This window comes from Rattus norvegicus, chromosome 4 (assembly GCF_036323735.1).
Source record: "Rattus norvegicus strain BN/NHsdMcwi chromosome 4, GRCr8, whole genome shotgun sequence".
Taxonomy (NCBI): Eukaryota; Metazoa; Chordata; class Mammalia; order Rodentia; family Muridae; genus Rattus; species Rattus norvegicus.
The window spans coordinates 10,607,604-10,625,457 of record NC_086022.1 but is presented as its reverse complement, the minus strand read 5'-3'; the positions used below and the strand labels follow the sequence as shown (position 1 = coordinate 10,625,457).

Sequence of the window (17,854 nt, the reverse complement as noted above, 5' to 3'; positions counted from 1 at the left end):
TGGAATTGTATCAAACTAAAAGCTGCTGCAAGGCAAAGTGAACAGTCAATGAACCGAATAGAAGGCCCAAGGAATGTGAGGAAATGTTTGCAAATATATGTTTGATGAGGATTAGTGTCCAGGCTATATCAGGCACTGAACAAACAGCAAGAAAAAGCTCAATTAAAAAATAGTCAGGAATCCAGACGGCTAGTGGTATGTGAAACTGTGTAAGCACCCTTCCCCTCATCAAAAGAAGCAAACCCAGGTTCCATTAGATGCTAGCTCACTCCACTAAGTCTTCTGTGGACAAGAATATAAATAGAAACTAGTGTCATGGTTCTTCAAAAATTAAAAGTAGAATAACCCAGTGGACACCATGCAGGAATAGCTGCGGTGGGCAGGTGAGCTCCCTGGAGACTCGGTGGTTGTGATGGGAGTGATCTGGTGAGGCATGGCCCCAGAGAGTTTGTTTCAGGACTGCTTCTCGCTTCTAATGTGCTTCCTCATGTTTGTCACTACCACACTCCTCAGTTACTCAGCTTGATGTGAGTGGACACCGGGAGACCCTCGCCGCCTATAGCCTAGTATGTTAATTCCCCAGGGTATAGTCCACCCTGTTGAACAAATTTCCTGTAGAATAGTATGAAGATGAACTTTCCTGAATTGATGCTGTTTAGAGGAATTCATGATTTGATTCAAATAATTTTAGGAGGAAAGTTTAAGGAGATGGTTTTAGTTGTTTTGCCAGAAATAAAGTTAGAACCAAGAATAAAATGTACCCCCTCCTCACTGAATAGCAAGAAAAGGCTGCATAATTAGGAATATAATGAACCTTCCCAATCGCACTAAGAAGAGAGATAGACTTGGGACAGATTCGTGATCAAGCTATGATAAAGCAAATCCATGTGAAACTGTTGCTTTGAACTTATAATGAGCTTATAGAATGAAACGCTGCTTTGAACTTACTATCAACATCCTTCTCTAACTTTTGTGTAATCTATGAGGTAATTTTTCCTTGTGCTATCTTTTTTTTTTTTTTCTTTTTTCTTTTTTTCGGAGCTGGGGACCGAACCCAGGGCCTTGCGCTTGCTAGGCAAGTGCTCTACTGCTGAGCTAAGAGGTAATTTTTCCTTACATAGAAAACTTTTTGTCTAAAAGGATATAAAGAGCTAGAGCTGAAAGCAACAATAAAGATTCAGTGTAGTCCTTTTTGCTTCATCCAGTGTGCATATGTCTGTGTGTGCATCTGATTTTCTTCTTTTCTTTTCCTTTTTCTCTGGCTCAGGAAGAGTTAATAAACTCTGAGCCTCTTGCCTAAAGCAGCAAGAGGCCCCCCTGAGTAAAGGAGTAAAAAGACCAAATAACTAAGTTTCTTTTCTTAATCCCCTGCTGCTATCAGCAGGAATAAATTGCTAGAATCCATCAGCTTTTGACCATCAGGAGAGCAAAAGAGAGTTAATTGCTTCTGGCCCAGAATAGCAGAGAGAGGGTTAAATTATCAGCTTCTGGCCTCCAGAACAGTAAGAGTTAAAGGCCAGAGGTCATCAGCCTTTGGCCTTCAGCTGAAGCTGTGTCCCACCTTAGTACTTGACCTTGTCTGGGCACCCCTCCCTCACCCCCCAGCAATAACCCCTGACCAGCAATTCCAGCACTGACAACATGCCTAAAGGAAATGAAGTCAGTATGTTGAAGAGAAGAATATACTCTCATTCTCACGCTAGCATTAACAACAGCCATGAATCAACCTGTCTATTACAGCTGATTGGGTGATGGAAAGGTAGCGCATGGATACAGGAGAATAATGTCCACCCAATAGAAGATGAAACCTCACCATTTGTAAACAGCATGGATGAGCCTAGAGGCCATTATGCTAACTGAAATGAACCTGGCACAGGTAGACAGGTTCATCTCACACAAGTGGAATCGAAGAGTTGGTCTCCTGGAAGTACAGGGTGGAATGATGGCTACAAGAAGCACAGAGGCCAGAGGACACCAGATCCCCTGGAGCCTGAGTTACAGGTGCTTGTGAGCTGCCTGTCCTGGCTGCAGAGAACCAAACTGGTCCTGTGCAAGAGCAGTAAGAATTCTTAGCTGATTACCTAGGAAGGGCAAGGCCCTGGGTTCGGTCCCCAGCTCCGAAAAAAAAGAACCAAAAAAAAAAAAAAAAAGAATTCTTAGCTGATGAGCTAACAGAAGCATCCCATGTTTAGGAAAATTAGAGATCACGCTTTCTCTCAAGTTTATTCACTATTTTTAACTCCTTTCTAGGTCGCCTGCAATGTCAGGAGGAATCTTTGCTATAAACAGACATTATTTTAATGAACTTGGACAGTATGACAAGGACATGGATCTTTGGGGAGGAGAAAATGTAGAACTTTCGCTAAGAGTAAGTCAGACTTCCTTGCTTCCCTTGTAGTTATGTGTGTACACAGAGAGAGGTGAGGGTTCATTTCATTGTGGAGAGTGGGACCCAGTTTGCGCCTAGTGGGCAGAGCTCTTTCCTGAGCAAGAGTGCAATCTGACTTTTGTATGATTACGTGTTTTCTCCGTGAACATGCAGGACTGTCTGGTGACACACAGAAGTTCATGCAACAGATGGCGGGGCTCAGGAAAACACTCATTAGGACCATCTGCATGGTGAAGAAAACTAATAAGATATTTTAAATCTATGTGGGTCCTTTCCTGATTATCTTGCTAGTTATATTCTCCCTTTTCCTGTTTGGTATTTTTATTTCCTCTCCTTTCTTCCCTTCTTTCCCCTTCCTTCTGCCCTTTCCTCCTTTTCCTTTCTTTCTGGTATCTCGCCATTTTAGTCATTGTGTTCATGAAGAGACCCAGGATCAACCTCAGGTATCATTCCCTAGGTTTTGGCTGCCTTTTTTTTGAGACAGTTTCTCGTTAGACTAGAACTTGCTTTTTAGGCTAAGGCCAGTGAGCCCTAGGAATCCTCCAAAAACCACCCTGTTTTTTCTTCTTTAAAGTGGGTTCTGTGGATGGAGCCCAGATCCTCATGCTTTTGTGGCAAGTACTTTACTGACTGAGCCCTCTGGCCAGCCCTATTTTATTCATTTTTGTCCTTTTCAGTCCAGGCTTCATAGACTTGCTGTGTATACACAGATACCTCAGCAAATGTCTTCTTCTTCAAGCTTCTACTTGGAATCCTACAAGGTGGTAGACTGTGAGAGGAAGCCTGGGAAGATTGAACTAAGGCTAGAAGCCCCAGAGACCCTGAAGGGATAGTAGGAGCTTTGCCTGCTCCCAGCACCAGGCCCCTGTCACGTAGTCACAGCCCTCCATAGAGAGATTTGTGGCCATCAGTCACATAGGGGCAATGCCCCAAGCCCTTCCTCATGTAGATGAGGCATCCCTAATATCTCAGACCAAGCCAATAGGGAGCACCCACTGTCAGACCCCAACCCACCCCAAAACTGTATATGAGATCCTATCCAGGAGGAACAAAGGTGTGGACCTCTGATTTCAAGGCCAGCCTGCTCTACAAAATGAATTCCAGGACAGCTAGGGATACACAGAGAAACCTGAAACCTTGTCTTTAAAAAACTGAAAAAAATCAAACCAAAATCAACTAACCAAACAACCACAACAAAGAGACAAACAACAGCAGCAACAAGGGACTGAAAGATCATGGCTACAAATGGCTCCCATGGCTGACACCGCTGATGGTACTATTAAAGTCCAGTCACCAGGAGACTATCTCTCCAGGGATCTGCTCAAGTTCAATTCAGTCAATAAAGGAGTTCACCTTCCTAGAAAAGCAGTGCCACAGGCCAAGTGTTCAGAAGAAATCACAGCCCTGCCCTTCCTTCATGCCGCAGTGTTTTCTGAGGACTGCAGCAGTCCCCTATCCTATGACCAAGACACCTGACAGACTGACTTCGAGGTGTTATCTAGGCTCACAGTGTGAGCACACACGTCTGTCATGATGGGGAAGAACTTGCTCTGGCTGGTCGTTCTGTATCCATCCTCAGGAAGCAGAGACAGATGAACTTTTGTTCAGCGCACTGTTTTCTGTGCTGTCCAGAACCCCAGTCCATGGGAAAGTGCAGCCCGCTGTTAGGGTCTTCCTACTGCAATAAATCCAACCAAGACACTCCCCACAGATGCGCCTACAAGATTTTAGATCCTGCCAAGTCCACAACCTAATCAATCATCATAAGGACACGGAGCAGTGTTAAATACAGCAGTGCGCAGTGTAAACGTGATGTCTGATGTCATGGCCTTCTGTTCTGTTGGGGTACAGCTATTTAATTTTCCTTGGATAAACAGTGGAGAAATGCAGAGTACTCTGTGGTCATATTAAAGGGGGACTGAATCATCTTTTTCTTGGGATGGCTCCTGAAGTAGTTTGACATCCATCTCAAGGATTTGAAGGATTAAATTTGTGTGGTTTATTGGATGGGTTCTTACACACAACCCACATTGCTGAAACATTTTACAGATATTAACTCAGTCCTTACTGATGTGCACTGCCACGATCTCTCTTAAACAAGAAAACAAAGACACAGAGAACTTAGACTACTTCCCAACTTCACAAAAACAGTGAGTACTATGCTTCCTGCCTTATGTAGACTCAGTTTCTGGTCCTGGGGCTCAGCTAGCACATCTCTACTGTTCTCAGTTCTCGAAGACACGTGTGGGAGAAGCCTTCAGTGCCCACCTTCTGCTTTGGTTGCTGACTTCTATGGTTGTCACAGATCAGGGAGAGGAGTGGTTCACCGATGCCCACATGGCTATGCTTCACACCCAGCCCTCGAATGGTTCCCAAAACAGCTTCAGACTTTTGTGGCTTCACAATCCTGGTTGGCACTCAATGGGCCTTGACCACGTGAAGTCTTAGCTTGCTCATTTTCCAGTACCAGATCTCTGTCCCGGCATCCCTCTATACTGCCATGGGACAAGGTATGCTACCAAACACTGAGACGCCTCGACCTCAGTGGAATCCTGTCTCTCAGCCTCATCCCCAAGACTGAACCTCTTTTTTGGTTTTGAGACAGGGTTTCTCTGTGTAGTCCTTGCTGTCTTGGAACTTGCTATGTAAACCAGGCTGGCCTTGAACTCAGAGATCCACCTGCCTCCAGCCAAAGTCCTAGTCAAGATCACTAAGCCTGTTAGAGTCTCTGATGTGAAAACAACCATCTGTGCACTACAGAGTTCTCATACACTGACTGATGAGGGCGTAAGCAGATTTCCAACCCTTTCCTCTTAATAATGGGTTTTTGATTCATCTGCTCAGAATTTTAATTGCTAAGGATATTAGGAATTAGTCAGCTATCATCTCAGTGTCAGTTATGCTGTGTAACAAAGCACCTCTGAGAGGAATGATGTAAATTGTAACACTTAGCTTTCCCTTGCATATGCTCTCAGGACGACTCAGAAGAAGCTGACTGGGTTGGGCTTTAGTTTCTGGCTTAGTTGAGGTCTTGAGTTATGTCCATGAGCAGCTGCGATGTGGAACATGTTCTTCTCACACTGAACGGCAGGAAGATAAAAGTCAAGCCAGACCAGCTCCTGTAGTTCTGATGTGGGCAGACATTCTCCTGGCCAAGGCCTATGAAACACAAGTCCACAATCAGTGTGTCCTCAGACCCAAGATGAGGAAAAGTGAGATGAAATGTTTACTGACTGGGATTTGAATCTGCACTCTGAGTTTGTGGAACTAAGTCAACGTAAAACTGATGACAATGTAAGAAGTACTTTCCTCGTGTTAGGAAAGAGGTAGTGCCTTGTTTGTCAGTGAACTTTGGTCAGTACATTGTAAATGTATGTGGAAAACTGCATCAAAATGCAGAAGCTTAAAACCACAAGCAATTATTCCTCTTAAATGTTGATGTTGCTATAGCAGCCCTGGTCTTGGCTAGAATGTCTGATTTCTACAGATGTTGCTGCCTCTCTGTTCACCGGGAGCCCATCCGAATGCCTTCCGTCATATGACTGGCTCAGTACTGTCTGACACCCACGTGGCCATTTGCCAAACAGGCTGGCCCAGGCTCACTGACCCTGAAGGGGTTAAAGAGAAAATGTTACAAGAAGGATCCAGATCCAAGGAACTGCAAGCACTTTTCAAGCATTCTGGACAAGCACGCTCCCAACTGGTGTCCTCCCTAGTCCTGTTTCTTGTGTACTTTAGATTTGCTCTTAAAGGGGGACATCCATTTGGATATACCTGTGCTCACTACGTAGGAATGGCCACAACTCTTCCTTTATCTTCTAGTTTAAAGTCCTGTCAGTGCTGGAGTATGTTCTTTAGGGATAAGGAGATCTGTGAGCAACCTAGTGATATGGTTCAGTTGCTAGAGTGTGTGCCCAGCATGCACAAAATCTTGGGTTCAACCCCCAACCCAAGGCACAGTGGCACACACGTTATAATCCCTGAACCTCCAGCAGGAGGATCAGAAGTTCAAGTTCATTCTTACCTATATAGTGATTCTGAGGCCAGCCTTGGCTACATGCTCCTGTGTCAAAACAACAAAGTAAAACAAAAGGATAAACAAACCGTTATCTGGGTCCTATAGAAATTGGGCTAAAATCTGCCACTTTCTTCAACTTGTTTCTTGACAAAGTTTTTGAAGGAAATTTTTAGTTTTGTTCCCTATTTTCTTTTGACGTCTGTTTACTGTTCTGTACATATAGCCATAATCTCTTGAAACCAGCGAATGTCTCAAACAAACAGATAGAAAAGGGGCCGGAGAGATGGCTTAGCAGTTAAGAGCACTGGCGGCTCTTCCAGAAGACGAGGATTCAATTATTCAATTCCCAGCAACCATCTGGCAGCTCGCTACTCACTGTAATTCCAGTTCCAGGGCATCCAATGCTCTCTTCCCGCCTTTGCAGACAAAAACACATATGAAAAAAATGCTCGGGGGCTGGAGAGATGGCTTAGTGGTTAAGAGCACTGACTGCTCTTCCGGAGGTCCTGAGTTCAAATCCCAGCAACCACATGGTGGCTCACAACCATATGTAATGAGATCCGATGCCCTCTTCTGGTGTGTGTGAAGACAGTTATAGTGTACTCACATATAATAAAGAAATGTTTAAAAAGTTGGAAAAATTGGTATTCATGGTAATTATAAAAATGTTACTGTTTACCACATTAACAATGTAACAGCTTTTCAAGTTTCCTTAGTTTTCTTTTAAAAAGAGAATGAAACATGATCCCTTTAGTCAGCTTTCGCTCCATGATGGAGCACCCAGGACAGAGGTCTATATCAACTGTTTAGCTCACAATTTCCAAAGAAAATCTGATCCAGACAGGGCAGAGGCAACAGAACCATTGGATAGGCCAATGAAGGAATCTGCTTGTTTGGACTTCGGGCCCAAGGCCTTTTCCTCTGTGTCTTCTAGACAAGGAATCTGAAGGTTTTTTTTGTTTTGTTTTGTTTTTTTTTTTTTTTTTGAGATCTGTGAATTTCTGCCCCAACCCCATCTATTTTTTCTAAGACAAGGGTCTTATGAAGTCCAGGCTGGTCTTAAATATTATATTTAGTGGAGGATGACCTTGAACTTCCGATCCTCCTCCTCCTGGGTGCTGGTTTACAGTTGTGGACTGCCAAGGGCAGTCTTGAACCCAAGGACTTTGAACATGTCTGATAAACACGATACCAACTAAGACATTCTCAACCCCACACAGTATGCTTCAGTGAAGTTCTTAACATACCATTATTGTTTTCTAATGATCAAGTGAATTTTCTCAGAAAAATATCCACAGAATCAGAGTTTACGGTCTTGATGAGTTAGAACAGAGGTCATCAAATCCGAGTGTGCATCAGGTTCACACAAAGACCCTCACAATTTCTGATTTCTGGTGTCTGTGGCTCATGGGCTTACATTCCTACCAAGTTCTAATGCAATGCTGGTGTTACTGGAGTCCAGGAGACAGAATGGCTACAGCAAATATACCATGCATGGACAAATTATATCCACAAGATTTATATTAGAACCACATTCTTAGTATGTGGGGCTGGTGAGACAGCTCAGTGTGTTAAGGCATTTGCCACAAACCTGATGTCCTCAGTTAGATCCCTGAGAACCACATGGGAGAGAGAACTGAGTTCTTCAAAGTTGTCCTCTGACCACCACATGCACACTGTGGCATGTACACCACCTCCAAATAAATAGATGCAAAATGTTCTTGACGATTAATGGATATGAGTGGGCATGTGGAGGGGAGGCATGCAGTGCCACAGCACATGTATGGTCAGAGAACAGCTTCCAAGAGTCAGCTCCCTCTCTCCTCTGGGGGTTCTCAGGTGATTAGGCTTAGTGGCAGGCACCTCTACTCACCTCTGCTCACCTCTACTCGCCTCTGCTCGCCTCTGCTCGCCTCTGCTCGCCTCTGCTCACCTCTGCTAGCCTCTGCTCACCTCTGCTCGCCTCTGCTCACCTCTGCTCACCTCTACTCAACTCTGCTCACCTCTGCTAGCCTCTGCTCACCTCTGCTCGCCTCTGCTCAACTCTGCTCACCTCTACTCACCTCTGCTCGCCTCTACTCACCTCTGCTCGCCTCTGCTCACCTCTGCTCACCTCTTCTCACCTCTGCTCACCTCTGCTCACCTCTACTCACCTCTGCTCACCTCTGCTCGCCTCTACTCACCTCTACCTAACCCTAACCCTAACCCTAACCCTCTGCTCACCTCTGCTCACCTCTACTGACCTCTGCTCACCTCTGCTCACCTCTGCTCGCCTCTACTGACCTCTGCTCACCTCTGCTCACCTCTGCTCGCCTCTACTGACCTCTTCTCACCTCTGCTCACCTCCTCACCTCTGCTCACCTCTGCTCACTTCTACTCGCCTCTGCTTGCCTCTGCTCACCTCGCTCGCCTCTGCTCACCTCTACTCACCTCTGCTCACGTCTGCTCACCTCTACTGACCTCTGCTCGCCTCTGCTCACCTCTGCTCACCTCTTCTTACCTCTACTGACCTCTGCTCACCTCTACTGACCTCTGCTCACCTCTACTGACCTCTGCTCACCTCTGCTCACCTCTTCTCACCTCTGCTCACCTCTGCTCACCTCTACTCACCTCTGCTCACCTCCTCACCTCTACTCACCTCTGCTCGCCTCTGCTCACCTCTGCTCACCTTTGCTTACCTCTACTCGCCTCTGCTCGCCTCTGCTCACCTCCTCACCTCTACTCACCTCTGCTCGCCTCTGCTTGCCTCTGCTCACCTCTGCTCACCTCTACTGACCTCTGCTCACCTCCTCACCTCTGCTCACCTCTGCTCACCTCTGCTAGCTTCTGCTCACCTCTGCTCACCTCTGCTCGCCTCTGCTCACCTCTACTGACCTCTGCTCACCTCTGCTCACCTCTACTGACCTCTGCTCACCTCTTCTCACCTCTGCTCACCTCTGCTCGCCTCTGCTCACCTCTACTGACCTCTTCTCACCTCTGCTCACCTCCTCACCTCTGCTCACCTCTGCTCACTTCTACTCGCCTCTGCTTGCCTCTGCTCACCTCGCTCGCCTCTGCTCACCTCTACTGACCTCTGCTCACCTTTTCTCGCCTCTGCTCACCTCTGCTCACCGCTTCTTACCTCTACTGACCTCTGCTCACCTCTACTCACCTCTGCTCACCTCCTCACCTCTGCTCACCTCTACTGACCTCTTCTCACCTCTTCTCACCTCTGCTCACCTCTGCTCACCTCTGCTCACCTCTACTCACCTCTGCTCACCTCCTCACCTCTGCTCGCCTCTGCTCGCCTCTGCTCACCTCTGCTCACCTCTACTCACCTCTGCTCACCTCCTCACCTCTGCTCGCCTCTGCTCACCTCTGCTCACCTCTGCTCACCTCTGTTCGCCTCTGCTCGCCTCTGCTCGCCTCTGCTCACCTCTGCTCACCTCTGCTCACCTCTGCTCACCTCCTCACCTCTGCTCGCCTCTGCTCACCTCTGCTCACCTCTGCTCACCTCTGTTCGCCTCTGCTCGCCTCTGCTCGCCTCTGCTCGCCTCTGCTCGCCTCTGCTCGCCTCTGCTCACCTCCTCACCTCTGCTCACCTCTTCTCGCCTCTGCTCGCCTCTGCTCGCCTCTGCTCGCCTCTACTCGCTTCTGCTTGCCTCTGCTCACCTCTGCTCACCTCCTCACCTCTACTCACCTCTGCTCGCCTCTGCTTGCCTCTGCTCACCTCTGCTCACCTCTACTGACCTCTGCTCACCTCCTCACCTCTGCTCACCTCTGCTCACCTCTGCTAGCCTCTGCTCACCTCTGCTCACCTCTGCTCGCCTCTGCTCACCTCTACTGACCTCTGCTCACCTCTGCTCACCTCTATTGACCTCTGCTCACCTCTTCTCACCTCTGCTCACCTCTGCTCGCCTCTGCTCACCTCTACTGACCTCTTCTCACCTCTGCTCACCTCCTCACCTCTGCTCACCTCTGCTCACTTCTACTCGCCTCTGCTTGCCTCTGCTCACCTCGCTCGCCTCTGCTCACCTCTACTCACCTCTGCTCACGTCTGCTCACCTCTACTGACCTCTGCTCACCTTTTCTCGCCTCTGCTCACCTCTGCTCACCGCTTCTTACCTCTACTGACCTCTGCTCACCTCTACTCACCTCTGCTCACCTCCTCACCTCTGCTCACCTCTACTGACCTCTTCTCACCTCTTCTCACCTCTGCTCACCTCTGCTCACCTCTGCTCACCTCTACTCACCTCTGCTCACCTCCTCACCTCTGCTCGCCTCTGCTCGCCTCTGCTCACCTCTGCTCACCTCTACTCACCTCTGCTCACCTCCTCACCTCTGCTCGCCTCTGCTCACCTCTGCTCACCTCTGCTCGCCTCTGCTCGCCTCTGCTCGCCTCTGCTCGCCTCTACTCGCTTCTGCTTGCCTCTGCTCACCTCTGCTCACCTCTGCTCACCTCCTCACCTCTACTCACCTCTGCTCGCCTCTGCTTGCCTCTGCTCACCTCTGCTCACCTCTACTGACCTCTGCTCACCTCCTCACCTCTGCTCACCTCTGCTCACCTCTGCTCACCTCTGCTCGCCTCTGCTCACCTCTACTGACCTCTGCTCACCTCTGCTCACCTCTACTGACCTCTGCTCACCTCTTCTCACCTCTGCTCACCTCTGCTCGCCTCTGCTCACCTCTACTGACCTCTTCTCACCTCTGCTCACCTCCTCACCTCTGCTCACCTCTACTCACCTCTGCTCACCTCCTCACCTCTGCTCGCCTCTGCTCACCTCTGCTCACCTCTGCTCACCTCTGTTCGCCTCTGCTCGCCTCTTCTCGCCTCTGCTCGCCTCTGCTCGCCTCTGCTCGCCTCTACTCGCTTCTGCTTGCCTCTGCTCACCTCTGCTCACCTCTGCTCACCTCCTCACCTCTACTCACCTCTGCTCGCCTCTGCTTGCCTCTGCTCACCTCTGCTCACCTCTACTGACCTCTGCTCACCTCCTCACCTCTGCTCACCTCTGCTAGCCTCTGCTCACCTCTGCTCACCTCTGCTCACCTCTACTGACCTCTGCTCACCTCTGCTCACCTCTACTGACCTCTGCTCACCTCTTCTCACCTCTGCTCACCTCTGCTCGCCTCTGCTCACCTCTACTGACCTCTTCTCACCTCTGCTCACCTCCTCACCTCTGCTCACCTCTGCTCACTTCTACTCGCCTCTGCTTGCTTCTGCTCACCTCGCTCGCCTCTGCTCACCTCTACTCACCTCTGCTCACGTCTGCTCACCTCTACTGACCTCTGCTCACCTCTTCTCGCCTCTGCTCACCTCTGCTCACCGCTTCTTACCTCTACTGACCTCTGCTCACCTCTACTGACCTCTGCTAACCTCTACTGACCTCTGCTCACCTCTACTGACCTCTGCTCACCTCTACTCACCTCTGCTCACCTCTACTCACCTCTGCTCACCTCCTCACCTCTGCTCACCTCTACTGACCTCTTCTCACCTCTGCTCACCTCCTCACCTCTGCTCACCTCTGCTCACCTCTTCTCACCTCTGCTCACCTCCTCACCTCTACTCACCTCTGCTCACCGCTTCTTACCTCTACTGACCTCTGCTCACCTCTACTGACCTCTGCTCACCTCTACTGACCTCTGCTCACCTCTACTGACCTCTGCTCACCTCTACTCACCTCTGCTCACCTCTGCTCACCTCTGCTCACCTCTGCTCACCTCTGCTCGCCTCTGCTCACCTCTACTGACCTCTGCTCACCTCTGCTCACCTCTACTGACCTCTGCTCACCTCTTCTCACCTCTGCTCACCTCTGCTCGCCTCTGCTCACCTCTACTGACCTCTTCTCACCTCTGCTCACCTCCTCACCTCTGCTCACCTCTACTCACCTCTGCTCACCTCCTCACCTCTGCTCACCTCTACTGACCTCTTCTCACCTCTTCTCACCTCTGCTCACCTCTGCTCACCTCTGCTCACCTCTGCTCACCTCTACTCACCTCTGCTCACCTCCTCACCTCTGCTCGCCTCTGCTCGCCTCTGCTCACCTCTGCTCACCTCTACTCACCTCTGCTCACCTCCTCACCTCTGCTCGCCTCTGCTCACCTCTGCTCACCTCTGCTCACCTCTGTTCGCCTCTGCTCGCCTCTTCTCGCCTCTGCTCGCCTCTGCTCGCCTCTGCTCGCCTCTACTCGCTTCTGCTTGCCTCTGCTCACCTCTGCTCACCTCTGCTCACCTCCTCACCTCTACTCACCTCTGCTCGCCTCTGCTTGCCTCTGCTCACCTCTGCTCACCTCTACTGACCTCTGCTCACCTCCTCACCTCTGCTCACCTCTGCTAGCCTCTGCTCACCTCTGCTCACCTCTACTGACCTCTGCTCACCTCTGCTCACCTCTACTGACCTCTGCTCACCTCTTCTCACCTCTGCTCACCTCTGCTCGCCTCTGCTCACCTCTACTGACCTCTTCTCACCTCTGCTCACCTCCTCACCTCTGCTCACCTCTGCTCACTTCTACTCGCCTCTGCTTGCTTCTGCTCACCTCGCTCGCCTCTGCTCACCTCTACTCACCTCTGCTCACGTCTGCTCACCTCTACTGACCTCTGCTCACCTCTTCTCGCCTCTGCTCACCTCTGCTCACCGCTTCTTACCTCTACTGACCTCTGCTCACCTCTACTGACCTCTGCTCACCTCTACTGACCTCTGCTCACCTCTACTGTCCTCTGCTCACCTCTACTCACCTCTGCTCACCTCTACTCACCTCTGCTCACCTCCTCACCTCTGCTCACCTCTACTGACCTCTTCTCACCTCTTCTCACCTCTGCTCACCTCTGCTCACCTCTGCTCTCCTCTGCTCACCTCTACTCACCTCTGCTCACCTCCTCACCTCTGCTCGCCTCTGCTCACCTCTGCTCACCTCTGCTCACCTCTACTCACCTCTGCTCACCTCCTCACCTCTGCTCACCTCTGCTCACCTCTTCTCACCTCTGCTCACCTCCTCACCTCTACTCACCTCTGCTCACTTCCTCACCTCTGCTCACCTCTGCTCGCCTCTGCTCACCTCTACTGACCTCTGCTCACCTCTGCTCGCCTCTGCTCACCTCTTCTCACCTCTACTGACCTCTTCTCACCTCTACTGACCTCTGCTCACCTCTGCTTGCCTCTGCTCGCCTCTTCTCACCTCTACTGACCTCTTCTCGCCTCTACTGACCTCTGCTCACCTCTGCTCACCTCTGCTCACCTCTGCTCACCTCTTCTCACCTCTGCTCACCTCCTCACCTCTACTCACCTCTGCTCACTTCCTCACCTCTGCTCACCTCTGCTCGCCTCTGCTCGCCTCTGCTCACCTCTACTGACCTCTGCTCACCTCTGCTCGCCTCTGCTCACCTCTTCTCACCTCTACTGACCTCTTCTCACCTCTACTGACCTCTGCTCACCTCTGCTCACCTCTGCTCGCCTCTGCTCACCTCTGCTCACCTCTGCTCACCTCTTCTCACCTCCTCACCTCTACTCACCTCTGGTCACCTCTGCTCACCTCTGCTCGCCTCTGCTCTGTGTTGTCTTTTGTAACAAAATTAGAAACTTCTAAAATTTCCAAATAAGACTTAGTTTTGATGTGTGTGTGTGTATACACATAGGTGTGCAGGTGCATGCATTAGTCAGGAGTCCTCTATCCTGCTTCACTTACCCACCTTTATTCCTTGAGACATGATCTCTTAGTTAATCAAGTTCACTATGTTTCTGCCATGTTGGCATCCAGTCAACCCCAATGAGCATCCTGTCTCCACCCCCAGTCCCTTCAGACTGGGATTGCAGGTGGTGTAGCCACACCCAGATTTTTGCATGGGTTCCAGGAATTCAACTCAGATCCTTGTTCTTGTGGGAAGCCCTTTTAAGCCATCAACCTAGGTTTCCCAATTTGCATAACTCATATAAAAACAGTAAGTTATCTTAATGTGTGTCCGCACCGCACGTATACATGAATTATATTGAGTAACCTCAAGTCTAAGGGTACACATATTTTCCCTATATTTAACACTTTTCAACGATCATATCTTGCTTTCACATAGTGAATGAGGCTATTACAATATATGCTGTGAAGCGTTTGTATATAAATACAAGTAACTGAGTTCAGCCAGAACTTGGCATGGCATTGCTCATACCTAGAAATATGCAGAAGGAAAGAAAGAGAATCATTTGCCACTCAGAACTCAAACTTTTGGACTATACTTCCTAAATTTGAATCTGCCACTAAATTACTCCATATTACTGGGCGAACTTCTTGATCAATCTGTATGTTCACTTTCTTCTTTGTAAATGGGGGAGCATATGATCATAGCACCTACGGTATAAGACTTTGATTAATGTATTAAATTAATTTAATGTATTAAATTTATTACATGAAATAAAATAAATGGACTAAGTATTAGAGATTGGGTCTGGGAGTATAGCTCAGCTGCTGGTGTGCTTGCCTGGTGTGAACAAAGCCCTGTATTGAGCACCAGCACGGCATAATCCAAGTGAGATGTGGCACCACTGCAATCTTGGCACTGGGGAGGTAGAGGCAGGAGCATCAGAAACTCAGCATCCCTCCCAGAGAATGGGTTTGGGGGCTAATGTGGGCTACCTGTCTTGATAAGCAAGCCAGCAACCAAATATATTGTGTGTGTGTGTGTGTGTGTGTGTGTGCGCTCGCGGCGCACGTGGGCATGTGCTAAAGCAGCTGCCAGTTACAAGTAAATTAATCAGTTATGGTCTTGTCTAGATTTGGATGTGTGGAGGCCAGCTCTTCATACTCCCTTGCTCTCGGGTTGGACATAACAATAAGGCACTGAGTAAAAACAGACTTGTAAACCAGAGTGCCTTGTCAAAGAATTTACTTCGAGTGGTTCACGTCTGGCTGGATGAATACAAGGTGAGTATGCCTCTGATTGGCGAGAGCAGGTTCCAGGCTGTTCTCAAGACTCTTCTACCTTTCAGATACAAACTGTATTCATGTGTGGAGCCCTTCAGTCTCTCACCCATTCACCACTGGCCCTGCTCTCCACTGCTAAATCTTAAGCAGTTGTCCTTGCAATTAATTTTTTTTAAGCTTTAGTCTTAGTAAAATTCAAGTTCCTTGGAAGTAAATCAACCTGCAGAATTGTTCCCCACAGCCAGATCCATTTATCCGTGGGGAAGTCGTCTTCCCTACCACTGTCAAAGCATCCCCTTCCTGATGCAGCATCAGGAGCCGTTCCTTCCGGGTTTACCTATCCAGCCACCATCAGTGTCCCAGGACATGTGGCTGGCATAGGTCTCATGAACACATGTGAACTCCTTTTCTACCAACAGTCAAAGATTTCTATGTGCAAGCTATGCCCTTGATTATGTCTGTTTTTCCCAAGAACATATCTCTGTGCCCTACATAAAGAAATAAGGATGAATCTCCTTATACACAGATGCACAGTGGGTCTCTGACACAGTGTCTTGGTCTTCATCATATGTTTCTGTCCTGGCTTGCTTTCCTGTTGCTGTGATAAGACACTGGTCAAATGTAACTTAGATGAGGAAAGTTATTTTTCTTATACTTCGTATCACAGACTGTTGTCTAGAGATTCAGGAACTCAGGCAGAGACAACTGCTTACTATTTTATTCTCAGTGGCTTCTTCAGCGTGTTTCCTTATATGACTGAGGACCACCCACCCAGGGATGATACCATCATAGACGCTGGGCCTTCCTATAATGGTTAGCAGTCAAGAAAATGCTCCACACGCCAATCTGATGGAGCCTCTTCCCAGGTGGCTCCAGCTTGTGTCAAGGTGACAAAAATGGACCAGCAGTTGCTATAGTTCAAGCTTTTAAATTATGAAAGTAAAAATGAGATTTCTTTTATAATCGTGGAGCTGTCAGAGAATTCCTGCCGAGGCAGAAGGATAGCAAGTTCAAGCAAGGCAATGTAAGACCCTGTCTCAAACACCAAGGAGAAGGCTATGGGCCAGAGGTTAAGAGCATGTACTAGGGGGCTGGGGATTTAGCTCAGTGGTAGAGCGCTTACCTAGGAAGCGCAAGGCCCTGGGTTTGGTCCCCAGCTCCAAAAAAAAGAATCAAAAAAAAAATAGCATGTACTACACAGTGGATGACCTGAGTTCAGTTGCCAGCAGCCATACCCAGGTAGTTTACAGCTATTGTTAAGTCCAGCTCCAGGAGGTCAGACCACACTTCTGGTCTCTGCAGGCACCTGTACTCAGGTATACCTCTACAAAGATACACACACACACACACACACACACACACACACACACACACACACCCCAAATGTCTTGGCACAGCACACCTTTGATCAGGAGCAGAGGTAGGTCTGTGTGAGTTCAAGGCCAGCCAAAGCTACAGAATGAGAACCTGCCTTAACAAATAAAAATTTAAAAACAAGGAAAAGGAATAGAATGGAATATATTTAGGAGCTCTAGTTCTATACAGCACTGCAAACCCATAAGTTATAGACACACACACAACTACCAGCACTGGTGCATCGGTAAAGCACAATGGTAAGTAATGTATATGCTGTATTCTCTTCCAATGAAACAAAAAGTGAGCCAAATTAACCTTTGAGATTAACACTTGGGAGCAGAGGAAGATAGATCTCTATGAGTTCCAGGCCAGTCTGGTCTACACAGTGAGTCCTTGGCCTGCCAGGTCTACACAATGAGACCCCTTCTCAAAAAAAAATAAAAAAGGTGGGTTGGCTAGAGAGATGGCTCACTGGTTGTACTCCTCGGTGTATCAGTGTTCTCTGGATGAATAGAATTGATAGACTGAATATATATATATATTCATTATATGCTAATATATATCATTGATATCTACATCAATGATCTATTATCTATCATCATCTATCTATCTATCTATCTATCTATCTATCTATCTATCTATCTATCTATCTATAAATTAGAGTAGGTTATAGGCTGTAGCACAGCTATTCCAACACTGGCTGTCTACCAATGGAAGATCTAAGAATCCACTAGTTGTTCAGTCCAGGAGGCTGGGTGTCTCAGTGGGTCTTCAGTGTATGCTGGAATCCTGAAAAAGTAGGCTCTAATGGCAGTGACGGGATAGACTTGCCAGAGAGAGAGTGAGAGCAAACAGGTAAAGAAAGAGTGTTTCAAGCTTTCTTCTTTTATAATCTTTATAAAGGCTGCCAGCAGAAGTTATAACCCAGATTAAAGGTAGATCTTCCAACCTCATAAGATCTGGATTAAAAGTGGGCCCTCCTACTTAAAATGATGTATTTTAAAAAGTCCTTCACTTGGGACTAGGTGAACCTAGCCACTTGTGTTTTAGTTAACTTGTCTTAAAATATCACCTCCTTTTAATATCATGTGTCCTACCACGTGTTCCTAGAAGGTCAAATATTTTAACCTCACAGAAAACTGCTAGATCACAAGGGGAAAGGACAATTTTATTCCAATAGTGGAAACATGTCCTGATGTGTGCTA

General features: G+C 48.2%; 2 protein-coding genes across 8 annotated transcripts in view; one reads left to right on the top strand and one right to left on the bottom strand.

The window, feature by feature from the left end:
* Window positions 1-17,854, bottom strand: part of Kmt2c (lysine methyltransferase 2C) — a 402,268-nt gene that overhangs the window by 130,508 nt on the left and 253,906 nt on the right. The window lies entirely within an intron of this gene.
* Window positions 1-17,854, top strand: part of Galntl5 (polypeptide N-acetylgalactosaminyltransferase-like 5) — a 49,922-nt gene that overhangs the window by 31,724 nt on the left and 344 nt on the right. For 5 of the 7 annotated variants that reach the window (XM_039108062.2, XM_006235958.5, NM_001025148.1 and 2 more), the window contains 2 exons: window positions 2,251-2,368; window positions 15,144-15,293. In XM_039108062.2, the coding sequence (XP_038963990.1) occupies window positions 2,251-2,368; window positions 15,144-15,293 (268 nt within the window). Of the gene's footprint in view, window positions 1-2,250; window positions 2,369-2,542; window positions 7,138-15,143; window positions 15,294-17,854 lie in introns of those variants that run through there. The other 2 variants (XM_039108060.2, XM_063286461.1) reach the window with 2 other exon arrangements.